At 38.9% G+C, this 14,180-nt stretch overlaps 1 protein-coding gene across 2 annotated transcripts; it reads left to right on the top strand.

Annotated features, from left to right (window-relative positions):
• The first annotated feature begins 3,665 nt into the window (after positions 1 to 3,665).
• On the top strand, positions 3,666 to 13,764 carry LOC144506531 (sodium/myo-inositol cotransporter-like). 2 transcript variants are annotated; one of them, XM_078232780.1, is made up of 2 exons: positions 3,666 to 4,213; positions 11,237 to 13,764. In XM_078232780.1, exon 2 carries the CDS (start codon positions 11,570 to 11,572, stop codon positions 13,718 to 13,720), a length of 2,151 nt encoding a protein of 716 aa, XP_078088906.1. In that variant the 5' UTR covers positions 3,666 to 4,213; positions 11,237 to 11,569; the 3' UTR covers positions 13,721 to 13,764. The 2 variants fall into 2 exon arrangements, with proteins under 2 accessions (XP_078088906.1, XP_078088905.1); XM_078232779.1 differs by having other exon boundaries at positions 3,673 to 3,791.
• The last annotated feature ends 416 nt before the right edge of the window (positions 13,765 to 14,180 follow it).

Raw genomic sequence — 14,180 nt, 5'->3', positions numbered from 1 at the left:
TCGCTAAAGCCGAAAATAAGTCAAGGATTTAACTGAAGGGAAGAACTGAATGGTTCACCTTTACATTTGTAGGAATGTAAGAACTGGAATAGGTCATTAAGCCTCTTTCGCCAGTTAGGCAAATAGTGGCCGATTTGTCTATTTTACCCACCTTTTCTCCACGTCTCTTTATCTGAAAATCATCCTCAGATGAAAATTGTAGTCAACAGCAGCCACAGCCTTCTTGAAATCTATTTTTTTTGCGTGGATTTCCATTCCCACCCCCACAAGTTTAAAGTTTCCCCACTGCTCTATTTGCCCTTTCTTCAAGGACTCTGGTTGCTCTCTTGTTTAGGTGATGACCACGGCACGATAGCACAGTGGTTAGCACTGCTTCTTCACAGCTCCAGGGACCTGGGTTCGATTCCCGGCTTGGGTCACTGTCTGTGAGGAGTTTGCACATTCTCCTCGTGTCTGCGTGGGTTTCCTCCGGGTGCTCCGGTTTCCTCCCACAGTCCAAAGATGTGCGGGTTAGGTTGATTGGCCATGCTAAAATTGCCCCTTAGTGTCCTGAGATACGTAGGTTAGAGGGATTAGCAGGTAAATATGTAGGGATAAGGGGGTAGGGCCTGGGTGGGATTGTGGTCGGTGCAGACTCGATGGGCCGAATGGCCTCTTTCTGCACTGTAGGGTTTCTATGATTCTATCATGCCTATATAGACCTTTCTGGTTCCAAAAGGCATCCTGGTGTCCCTGGATTACAGAACTGTCCATTTTGCATGATACATCCTGCCAAGTGTGAAAAGTTCTTTCTTTGTCTTATCCAGTAGAGAACTTGGAATTTGAACCACAATTACTTCCCTAGGTTCTGCTTCTTAATTTGGAACTGAACTCTTTGCAATCTCCTGGTAGGTCCTTAAATCTACTCCAAGCCATGCTATTGATTCCCATCGTGAAGTATGATGCTGGTTGCTCACTGCTTTCCAGGACCTTTTGATTTGTCGCCATTATGCTTATGTCTCTGACACCTGAGAAGTGCCATATAATTTCAAACTGTAGATTAAGACAAAAATATTTGATCTTGAATCCCACACAACTATTATTTTCCTGTTCTTACTATCTACACTGTTATCCTCCATGGGTAACTACTCATTGCTCACTATGGTGAAATTACTCATGAGTGTCCTCTTCACGAACATCGGAATTGTTAAATGCAAAAAGAACAAGGTATGTCTAGTTTACCTCGTGCTCTCCTGGTCATTGCATAATGCAAAGAAAAATTATTTTTGTAGTTTTTTTATCCACGTCACTGGTACCTAAACAGCTATGCCTATTTGACAATTTCAGCTCAGCAGATGATCCCCTTTCTACCCTCATCTGTGGCTTCTTGACCTAACTGCTGATGGTCACTCAGTCTCCTGTGAATGCTTCACTACTAGCAACCTGTGAGGTGTCAACCTTCTGGAATGCCTGCTCCAGAAAGCCGCCTCCCTGCCAAATGTTACTGTGTGTCCAGTTGCCCCTCGAGGCCTGGATTGTGGTTAGCTACCTTGGATTTGTGTTGTTTTCCATTGCAAGATGAAGCAGTATCATTATTTCTGATGAATAAACTAGCAAAATAAACTTTTTTAAAAAAACAGGTCAATTGCAAATTATGTTTATAATTTCATGGTTAAAGCAGGTGTTGGGTGCTCCATCCAATTAAGATGGTATGTGAGCCATATCCTCCTGTTGTATCTTCTGGATTTCTGTTGCCAGGAGCAGTTCGGACTGGGAATAAGTGACGAATGCTTCAGTTCACTTGAGAGACGGCAGGTCCAAGTCACGATACGAAGAAAGGACCCTGTGGGATTAATTTTTCACATTCCTCATGAATATGTGGCCCAGGCAGTGACAGAGGACTGTTAAGATTTTGGAGTTTTTATTTTTAAACATGGAGAAATGCTAAGTGAAGTACGGTAATCAACTTGAAACTTTTTTGTTTGATTTTTAAATACAAATTTGTAGCTCTAGTTTGACCTAACAGTCTGTTATGTTCTTTATGTAAGTCAGATAAAGATGAACTTATGTACAACTACCAATGCACATCTGAACTGTTCTTGTATGTCAGCAAGAGACTTTGCATATTTTGTTCATAAGATCAAGTTTTGGTTCTTGGAAAGTTCTTGATGCTTATGAAAGATAAGCTTTTGCTTTGAACGTGATTAAAAGATATTGGGACAAAGATCAATCAAAAATGGTGGCCTCCTATTTCTGAAACACATGTTAACTGGAGGCACTCAATGCTGTAAACCGAAACATCAATTTGTATATGCGTGTTTGTGTTCAGTCGAAGGGTATTGTACCCAGGGCAACATTACTCCTCCCCCCCCCCCCAAACTGGCACATTTTTTAATGCTTTCATGTCTGTGCTTATCCTTTGCAAATGGGATGCCACGTTATTTACATTACAACAGTGCATATACTTTTCTTTAACAAGTATGTCTGTAAATTAATTTGGGAGCATCCCAAGGTGGTGAAAGGCGCTGTGTAAAATGTAAGGACTTTAATTCCCCCTTTTCCTGTCTTTTAAATTGACCAGATAGCACTAACCATTTTCTTTTTCATTTGTAATAAATTATAAAGTTGCCACTTGCAACATGTTAAACACTTCATTAAATGAAATGAAGTTTCACTGCTTATACTTAAGCAAGAAGCTTGATTACTGCAACTTGATGAAATGTTGACCATTAATCTTTGAATTTTTCCAGTTATTGATTGTTCTGTTTCTCAGCTTTCTTTTGCCTTATTTTCCTGGCTGTGAACTCTCATCAATTGGATCAGTTGTCCCTACTCTCCCATCACAGCTATGTTTCTTTCCCTCTGAGGATGCTCTTTATTTCCAGATGCCCATTTATTTTCAAGCTTGAGCCAATTGTTTTCTTGTGGTCCAAATGTCTTTGCTACATTCAAACTAGTGAATAGGATCTTGACTGCTGGATGCAGAGGTCTTCTGCTGATTCTGTGCAGTGCACTGACCACAAATTATAAATGTGTAGACCTTGGCTCTGAACACTGCAATATTCCAACCCTCAATACTTACTCTAGGCTAATACATTACCTGCAACTTGGCCATCGTTTCTCATTTAAACTGGTCATTGATGTAGCTTGCAAGCCTCATTAGCACCAACGTGCCTAAAATACGCCATGGGGGCTTTACTATGTTTACAAAAATAGTATTTTTGAACATGGAAAGGGTAGCCCTGCAAATTATATGATCAAATCTACCTGTTATTAGTGTGTACAGAATTAATAATGTAAACATAGTTTAAGTATTGGCAGTATTGTAAAATGCAATACTTGATACATAAATAACGTGTCAATTCTAAGGGCTTATCTTCGTAGCTCAAATGCTGTTTTTACTTAAAGCTCAGTTTTTAAAAATTTGTAGTAGTTCAAGTTTATTGTATGATTAAACATAAGGTGATAATCTGATCCAATCAAAGCTGTTTGGCGAATTTTTGTAATGATCCTGCAACAAATCCCAAACTATTTGATTTACTTTGAATCAAAATGCAGCAAGGTTCAAGTTCAGTTACAGTAAATAGTCAGCTCAGCTTCAAATTGCTACACTGTCGACATTGATTCAAAGAGTGATTAATTCAAAACTCTCTAATCAAAAGTATGTGCTACATGCTGTACTTTAGGTTGTGTGCCTGACTGAATGAAACTGACTGCATTCTTTGCAAAAAAAAGTTGTGATCCTGAGATTGACCCATTTTCCGTAGCTGAACTGCAGTGCTCACTTTTCAAAACTGCTGGTAACTAAGATGGTGAGTTTTTTTTAAACAGAGGTACCAATTTTCTATTGATCTGTGAAATGTATTCTACCGAATTTTAAAGGCTGAACAATGGAAAGTTATTGCTTTGATTCTCTAAAAACAAATAGTATAGTTCTCATGGTAATGCTGTTCCATTGGTAAGTGAATTTCACTAGCAACTAAGTTTGCTCAATCAAGTTTCTTTGGCATCTGCAATTATTGTATCTCCAAACAATCATTTTTATGTTTTGAAGAAAATACAATGCAGTTGATGTATACATATATAAAAGCTTTAATTGTTTTGAATGCTTATTTGTGATGTTTGTACAAAATAAGGTTATAATTTTTAAAATTGTGATGCTTGACAATGCTAGAATCTGTCCTTTTAGTAGGAAACAGAGTTGGCCTGTGCTTTCCTGAGCGGTTTGGGGCTGGTAAGTGACGCATGGAAAAGTTACAACCCAGGTTGTTGCTTTTAGTGATTTTTGGAAATGTTGATTTACAGAAGTACAAGTTTGGGTACAACAGAGTAAGCATCTGTTCGCGATTGTTCCTACTATTGTTTTCATCACTGGAAGATGAATGTTTATTTTCTTTTAAAGCCACTGAGGTCTAAGTATTTAACAGAGATGGCACTTAACTCAGTTACATGCCATCATGGAATCTAGTCTAAATTAGGATCTTTGGAATTTTCCATCATTTTGAGGAAAGGTGGGCAGAAACTTTGAAAATCTGGCTTTATGGCAAATGCTTTTATCACAGCCCTAACATCCAGTTCAGTTAACTTAAGAACTAAGGCTGAGGTCAGCGCTAAAGCCTACAGAAGGATGGAACTGTGATATTGCAGCACATAAGATTGAGAACCCATCAGGTTAAAATAAATCAAGCCAGACAGCTCCTTTGAATTTAGGTTTCCATTGAAATTTGCAAAACTGTGATAGTTGTCATGGGAATTAGGGGTTATTGAACCAAGGTGGAACAGATTAAATTAATATACAACTGAATCATGATCTAATTGAATGGCAGAACAGACTCGGGTGCTGAATATTTATTCCCATTCCTATGTTCTATTTTATCACTATCTGATTTGATTTATTATTGTCACATGTATTAGCATACAGTGAAATGTATTGTTTCTTGCATGCTATACAGACACAGCATACTGTTTATAGAGAAGGAAACGAGAGTACAGAATGTAGTATTGCAGTCATAGCTAGGGTATAGAGAAAGATCAACTTAATGCAAGGTAGGTCCATTCAAAAGTCTAACGGGCAGCAGGGAAGAAGCAGTTCTTGAGTCGGTTGGTACGTGACCTCAGACCTTTGTATCCTTTTCCCTACAGAAGAAGGTGGAAGAGAGAATGTCCGGGGTGTATGGGGTCCTTAATTATGCTGGCTGCTTTGCCGCACTAGCGGGAAGTGTAGACAGAGTCAATGGATGGGAGGCTGGTTTGCGTGATGGATTGGGCTACATTCACGACCTTTTGTAGTTCCTTGCGGTCTTAGTCAGAGCAGGAGCCATACCAAGCTGCTTTCTATGGTGCATCTGTAAATGTTGGTGAGAGTCGTAGCTGACATGCCAAATTTCCTTAGTCTTCTGAGAAAGTAGAGGTGTTGGTGGGCTTCCTTAGCTATAGTGTTGGCATGGGGGGACCAGGACAGGTTGTTGGTGATCTGGACACCTAAAATCTTGAAGCTCTCGACCCTTGATACTTCATCCCCATTGAGTGTAGCGTAGTCTGTAATGGGTGCGCAATTTTAGATGCAAAGCGGGTATTTCGAGAAGAAAGACAATATCAGATCCAGTCATATATTAAAATAACATTTGAAAACAATATCCTTTGGAGGAGCAATTTAAGTTTTGTTGAAACAAACAGTGACAAGGTACATCATGTTTTAACATCATCTAGATTCTAACCCTAGTATATTTTCATACTAAGTGGGGGGGGGGGAAACTGCAATGCTCAAAATTTGGACTTTGTAGTAATATGCAGTTTTTAATTTTGCTCTATATATTTTAAAAATGAATCTTGAATTCTTGGGAGCCAAGTAAGTAGTAAGTTTGTTTCCTTTATTTGGTTACTGATCATAAATTGGGTGGTGGCAAGGTTACAAGAATTTTCAACAGCTTTGAATTAGGGAAGGGAAGATCAGACAACGTTCCTGCTCTTGACTTTGTCAGCCTATAACGTAGTTTCCTGGATCAGGTAGCTAACTATAGTGGAATTGTTCTGGAGAGTTCTGTGAAATGACTGGCTTAATAATGAGGAAGGTTTCCATGACGTGACTGATCATTCATTAAAAGAAAACTTGATATGTAAGATGAACTTGATATTGTTCTCTTCCCTCCTTTTTAAAAAAAATGAATAATTTGAACAAAACTATATATACTCCATGTTTTCTTTGCGAAATGCAGACCGAAACTTAATGCCAAATTCAAAACATCCTGTAACACGCAAACAGGCCATTTAGTCCATTGAGCTAGTACCAACTCTTTAAAAGAGCTATCCGCTTGGTCCTCTTTCTCTCTCTCTCTTCTCCCCTCCCCCACCCCCTCCTTCTCCCTTCTCAGTCCTACAGATATTTTGTTTTCATGATTGAATCTGTTTGCACCACTATTTCAGACAGTGCACTCCAAACATCACAACTCGCTGCGTAAGAACAAAATCTTCTCACCTGCCAGTTCCTTTTGCCAAATAACCATCCTCTGGTCAACCTACCAACAGAAATGGTTTTTACTTGTTAACTCTTTCAAATCACTTAATTTTGAGCACCTTTAATAAAACTAATCTCCATCAACACACTCTGCTTTAGATGGAACAATACCAAGATTTCCAGTCTTTCCAAATTAGACTTTTTAAAAAAGTAACCAGAGTGTTATTTCAAGTCCAGTTTAAATAATCTCTTCACATGACATCATTTTAATACTGTTTTCCAATTATATGTTGGGCAAACAAAAAGTAACACTGGTATGATGGGAATAAAAATGACCCAGGGAGACCTGTGAGCTTATAAGGAACAGTACATTTGATGTTTTCAATGTTGAGATCAGATGAAGAAGCAACAGTAGAGTCATAGAATGGTTACAGTACAGAAGGAGGCCGTTTGGCCTGTAATGTCCATGCTGGCTCTCTGCAGAAGCAACAACAGTTGATTCACAGCCCTGCCATTTCCCTGTAACCCTCTTCAAATAATCCAATTCTCTTTGGAAAGCCATATTTGAGTCGTCACCACTAAAGTCCTAGGCAGCACATTGCTAGTAAGAATGTTTTTTTCCCATGTTTCTGTTGGTTCTTTTTGCCATTCACCTTAAATGTGTGTTCGCTGGTTCTCGACCCTTCTGCCAATGGAAGCAGTTTTCTTGCTCTGAATTGATTTCCCCATGATTTTTGATACCTCTATCAAATCTCCTCTTAATTTTCTCTCTTCTGAGGAGAACAGCCTCAACTTCTCCAAAGCTTGGTTTATTTTTAGTGTACTTGCTCACCTGTGGTGCAACATCTATTGATGGGTGCGTTTGTACTCGGATATGCTTTTGTTCTATACAGCACCGAGACACTTACCTTCCAAGTAATTAATGGCCTTCCTATTCTTCCTACTGAAATGTTTATCTGTGTTGAACTTTATTTGCCCATTCTATTGGTTTATTAGTATTTTGTAATTGCAGACTTCAGTATTGACAGTGCTCTGTTTTAAGAACATAAGAACATAAGAAATAGGAGCAGGAGTAGGCCATCTAGCCCCTCGAGCCTGCCCCGCCATTCAATAAGATCATGGCTGATCTGACGTGGATCAGTACCACTTACCTGCCTGATCCCCATAACCCTTAATTCCCTTACCGATCAGGAATCCATCCATCCGCGCTTTAAACATATTCAGCGAGGTAGCCTCCACCACCTCAGTGGGCAGAGAATTCCAGAGATTCACCACCCTCTGGGAGAAGAAGTTCCTCCTCAACTCTGTCTTAAACCGACCCCCCTTTATTTTGAGGCTGTGTCCTCTAGTTTTATCTTCCTTACTAAGTGGAAAGAATCTCTCCGCCTCCACCCTATCCAGCCCCCGCATTATCTTATAAGTCTCCATAAGACCCCCCCTCATCCTTCTAAACTCCAACGAGTACAAACCCAATCTCCTCAGCCTCTCCTCATAATCCAAACCCCTCATCTCCGGTATCAACCTGGTGAACCTTCTCTGCACTCCCTCCAATGCCAATATATCCCTCCTCATATAAGGGGACCAATACTGCACACAGTATTCCAGCTGCGGCCTCACCAATGCCCTGTACAGGTGCATCAAGACATCCCTGCTTTTATATTCTATCCCCCTCGCGATATAGGCCAACATCCCATTTGCCTTCTTGATCACCTGTTGTACCTGCAGACTGGGCTTTTGCGTCTCATGCACAAGGACCCCCAGGTCCCTTTGCACGGTAGCATGTTTTAATTTGTTTCCATTGAGATAGTAATCCCATTTGTTATTATTTCCTCCAAAGTGTATAACCTCGCATTTATCAACATTACACTCCATTTGCCATATCCTCGCCCACTCACTCAGCCTGTCCAAATCTCTCTGCAGATCTTCTCCGTCCTCCACACGATTCACTTTTCCACTTATCTTTGTGTCGTCTGCAAACTTCGTTACCCTACACTCCGTCCCCTCCTCCAGATCATCTATATAAATGGTAAATAGTTTGCTTTTTGATTTCATAGTTCTCCTTTGCTTTTGCCTTCTCTCCCATCGTGCACTTCTCTACATAATATTTTACTATTTTCTGATCCTCAGTTGTTCCCTTGTATTTATTCATCCATGGAGTCTCACTAGCGTTTAGGTTCTTTCCTTTTAGTAGAATATACTTTTCCTGCACTCAAAACACTTTCAGATGCTTCCCATTGTTCTCCCAAAATTATTGTCCATTTTGTCAAGTTCTATTCTTTGTCAAAAATGATCTTTTCTCTCCATTCTATCAACCTGTTTTTCGTCATACTTGTGTCCTTCCCTATTATTATCTTAAAAGCTTCTATGATCAGTATTGCCCAGATGTTGTCCCCCCCCCATTTGCTTCTCTTATCTGCTCTGATTCATTCCCCACTAATAGACTTAATAGCAAATCTTCTCACATTGGGATTTTTAAATATTGGGACAGAAAGCAGTACTGTACACACTGAATTCTCTTATGGAAGAGGTTGGGGTGGCTGAAATTCTCCATGACAGTTCTGTTTTTCACTCTGCCCCTTAATTTATCTGTTTTTCTTCCTGCACTTCCCTTCCATTATTAGCTGGTTTGTAGAAGACTCATTAGTGTGATTCATCCTTTATTATCTTTTATATGTATTCATATGGGTTGTATTCTGTCTTGCTGAAAGCTGTGTTCCTTTTTCTATTGCTACTGTTAGCTCCAGTAAGTGTAGCTTCTCTTGTCCTTTTCCTCCTCTATCATTTCTAATGTTCTTTAGGGAAGGAAATTTGCCATCCTTACCTGGTTTGGCCTACATGTGGCTGATTTGCAACTGCTCTCGGGCAACTAGGGATGAGCAATAAATGCTGGCCAGCCAGCGATGCCTGTTCCAACGAATGAATAAAAATTGTTATACCACAATGTTTATTTCCCAGTCCTAACTTTCTGTAACCTTTTTCATATCACTAGGTGTGCACAAATAATGTTATTGTGACCCTGTCCTAAATCCCTAAGCAAAGTGGAGTAAATTCAACTCTGTCCCATTTTGTGGGATTTTGTGGCTTGTCTCCAGTAGCACCTATCATCCCATTAAAATCATACCCCCAGTTCTGCTGCTCCTCTGGGTAGACTGTTTAACATGTTAACTACTCTGAGGAAGTTGTATTTTAATTTTTGTCAATTAACTTTAAATCCATGAATCTGTATCTTGGACCCTGAGAGTTTTCTATTTTCATGAAAATCTTTAATACCCCTAAATATATTAACTACAACATAACAATAGATAGAGAGGGTTCATAGCTTAGCTACTAAGACCAGAAGGAGAGAGAAATTTCAACTAGTGAAAAGTAGTTTCAAAAGGGATGCATTGGAAAAACAAAACTTCACTGTGAATTACCTTGGGGACAATCTACCTGGAGCGGTAATTGAGTTGATGTTGGGGGTGTTTGAAAAGGCAATTGAATGCAAGGCTAAGTACTAGAAGAATTAACTTTGGACTTTTTGCTCTTCCAACAACCTTTCCTTGTGTAGTTCAGATAATCATAGAAGGCAATCTACCTTGAGTGCTATATATATATAGTGAAATTTACCCTTTGAGGGTAAATGACTATCAATGCTATGATTTGAACTCATTCGATGTGCTTCTGCTCCCAGAAAAACATTTTTAATTTTCTCATTTTATTGATTGTGCCATGTTTTTAGCCTATCACCATTTCCTAGTTCAGTTGTCAGATTTGATTGTTTTGAATAATGGTCACCTCAACTGCTTTTTGTTAGCACTGTTAAGCATTTTGCTAAGTAATATGCTTTGAAGTGTGAATCTCTATGCTTTTAAGCAAATATAATGTACAGTAAGTGTGTTTAATGAATTTGTGACTTGAATGTGTGTTGTGTGCTTTTGACATAACTGGTCTTAGTGCCACAGCTATGTGATGCATAAGATGTGTCACCTTTTTCTAAACTTGTGATTTGTTTTCTTACAGTGAATTGTTATGGAGCTCTGCTCTAGAGCTATTTTGGGCTATAAATCCATGATTTTGAGTGAGGCAAATTAGCACTCTAGTTCTGTACTTGCTTAATCAACAGTTTTTGTTCAGTGCTTTTATAAATCCACTTATGTACATTATGACAACTTTGTGCATGTACACCCATTTGTACAACTGGTTTTATACCTGTGGTTTACGGTTTCACAAGCCATAACAGAATAAATCAGAATTATATCTCTAACTTGTGTTTACAAAATGATTTGGGCTTGCTGCAAGTGATGTGCATTTCATGGCACAGTCTTTTATTAAAACTAACTTTTCATTTGGCATTTCAAGTGGAATTGAGAAATTGCAAATAAAATGTGTTGTATAAATTGTCTGGCACTGGCTTAACTAAAGTAGATTATTTCTCTCTTGATTGTTACAACTAATGAGTTTGCAGTTGCATAGCTTAGTTTCTTTTACACAAAGCCCCCAGTCTCGTGTACTTTTATAATTCCAATTTTCTCTCCATGCTCTGGATGCTTTAATTCATTCCATTATGAGTATGTATTAGCACATTTGACTTTTAATTATGGTGGGCTGTGGAAGAAAGCCAGGTGATAGTAATCATGTGTTTGGCTTACCCTACCATTTTTATATTTTTAAAAATAGCCTTTTTGGTATATCGTTAGGTGTATTACGATGTGTAGAAAATAGTTTTATTTGTTTTTCAAGTGTTTAATTTTTATATTGTGTATAAACCTGAAAATTATAATTCTGATATCTTTTTTATCTTTTGTCTTTGCTGTCTTGCAGGAGTGTAACTCTATTCCTCACTAGACCTGTCAGCAACAGCTAAGAAATTCAACACCAACAATTTAAGCACTTGCAGTCTTGTGGAATGCTACTAAAAAGAGCATGAGAAATAGTCAGAAGTGAAGTTAACAAGATTAATAGTAGTTGGCATCCCAGTACCTGTACAACTGGAATCTCATAATTTCGATCAGGGCAGCAAACTAAAGGACAAAGTATTACCATTCTGCATTGTATGTTTTTTTTTCTCCCCTTTTTATTTTACTGCTGTCAAGTAACAGGGTTGGTCATTGCCTGAATATCCTTTGTAAACTGAATTAAATCTGTACTGTAACAATGTTTGGGTTAATGGAAACAGCTGACTTGGCTGTTGTAGGATTTTATTTTGTTCTTGTATTGTGCATTGGGTTTTTTGTGATGTGGAAGTCCAATAGAAGTACTGTGAGTGGGTACTTTCTTGCAGGACGCTCCATGACCTGGATGGCAATAGGTGCTTCATTGTTTGTCAGCAATATTGGCAGTGAACATTTTATTGGGTTGGCAGGATCTGGAGCAGCCAGTGGGTTTGCAGTGGGAGCTTGGGAATTAAATGCAATGTTGATTTTACAGGTATTAGGTTGGATTTTCATCCCTGTCTATATCAGGTCTGGTGTATATACCATGCCACAATATCTTTCCAAACGTTATGGCGGTAACAGAATAAAAATCTATTTTGCATTGTTGTCCTTGCTATTGTATGTTTTCACAAAGCTTTCCATCGATTTGTATGCTGGTGCATTGTTCATCCGGGCATCACTTGGTTGGGACTTGTATCTCTCTATCATCGTTTTGATTGCGTTGACTGCAATATTAACTGTCACGGGAGGACTTGTGGCTGTCATCTACACTGATGTTCTGCAGGCCATTCTTATGATTGGTGGAGCTTTAACATTGATGATTGTGGGAATGGTCAAGGTGGGAGGTTTTGAAGAACTCAAGCGCCAATATATGCTAGCCTCACCAAATGTTACAGCAGTCATTACTTCTTTCAACCTAAGTTCTACCAATACCTGCCGCATTCACCCAAAAGAAGATTCTCTAAAGATGTTGCGTGAACCAACTGATGAGGATATTCCTTGGCCTGGTTTCCTGTTGGGTCAAACGCCAGCTTCTGTTTGGTATTGGTGTGCTGACCAAGTCATTGTGCAACGTGTCTTGGCAGCAAAAAACATTGCTCATGCAAAAGGAGCGACCCTGATGGCTGGTTTTTTGAAACTCTTGCCTATGTTTATCATAGTCATCCCAGGCATGATTTCCAGAGTTCTTTTTACTGATGAGATTGCTTGCATTAATCCAGAGCACTGTATGCAAGTATGTGGCAGCAGAGCAGGTTGCTCAAATATTGCCTACCCACGATTAGCATTGGGAATCTTGCCTGTAGGTCTTCGAGGCCTAATGATGGCTGTCATGATAGCAGCATTAATGAGTGATTTGGATTCCATATTCAATAGTGCCAGCACCATATTTACCCTTGATGTTTACAAGCATATTCGGAAGGCTGCCAGCTCTCGAGAGCTTATGATAGTAGGTCGTCTGTTTGTTGTCTTCATGGTAGTTGTAAGCATTGCTTGGGTTCCTATAATTGTAGAGATGCAGGGAGGACAAATGTATCTTTACATTCAGGAGGTAGCAGATTATCTTACCCCACCAGTGGCAGCCCTGTTTCTTCTTGGTATTTTCTGGAAGCGCTGCAATGAACAGGGGGCTTTCTGTGGAGGGTTGATTGGATCCATTTTGGGAATCACACGCTTGATTCTTGCTTTTATATATCACACGCCGGAATGTGACCAGTCTGACACCAGACCAGATTTTATCAGAAACATTCACTACATGTATATAGCAGCCATTTTGTTTTGGACCACTGTTATCACAGCAGTAGTAGTGAGTCTGCTGACCCCTCCTCCTTTCAGAGAGCTGATTTGCAACACCACATTTTGGTCATTAAAAAATACAGAAATCATTGAAAGCTGCCAGAAGGAAGAATCTGATAAATTAACAGACAAAAGTTTGGTAGCATGTAGTGATACCAGATGTGCAGATATTTCTGATTCTAAACACAAAGATGATGATTCCTCTCCACTGGCTGGTCAAGTAGAATTAATTCTATTAATGCCTGAAAGTGGTGATCCCAAGTCTGTGAGCTCCACATGTATTGCTGAAGATCAGACACAAAATGACTGTTTTATAAATGGCGAAACAACTGCTGTGGACCAAATGGACAAAGAGGAACATGACTTGCAAAGGAGAAACGTGTGGTGGCAATATTTTGATCAGTGTTGTGGAATCAAAAGTTACAGTACGAAAAAAACAGCAAAGGATTTTGTAGAAAATGAAGTTATTTCCTTAGAAATGTTGCAGGAGAGTCCAAAAATTAAATTCTTACTAAATGTTGGACTTGTTGTTGTATGGTCCATTGGCATATTCATGTTTATCTATTTTTCTCTGTAAAATTAATACAGTGTGTTCCCATTTCCCTTGCCCTGAGGTGATGTGCCCTTTTGGTCCAGTTTTGAAAAAGTTTAAGTGTTAAGGTCAGGCTATAGTTTTGGAGTCACTTTGGTTAAATGATGATGCATTTTTACATTTTTATGTTTGTTGAATTAATATGTTCAGTTTGGAATGGTTTTATGTAATGAGACCAGCATTTAAGACCCCCTGTCTGATGAGGCAGTATCTATTTTCTTCATATTCTAGTTTCTGCAGAAAGTTGGCATATGTAGCTTTATAATGATTGACTGGGGTGAAGGATCTGAATTGATTTCAGATGTAGCTGTTGCAACATAAATTCCCAAAACCAATATGCAACCCCACAATCTTATGAATTATCCATTGCTAATTAAAATCAACCATATAATTTAGAAGTTAATTACTTTTTCTTTTTCGTCTTGTGTATAATGTTGTTGCTGGA

This window comes from Mustelus asterias, chromosome 17 (genome assembly GCF_964213995.1).
Source record: "Mustelus asterias chromosome 17, sMusAst1.hap1.1, whole genome shotgun sequence".
Lineage (NCBI taxonomy): Eukaryota > Metazoa > Chordata > Chondrichthyes > Carcharhiniformes > Triakidae > Mustelus > Mustelus asterias.
This window is presented reverse-complemented; position numbering and strand designations above follow the sequence as displayed.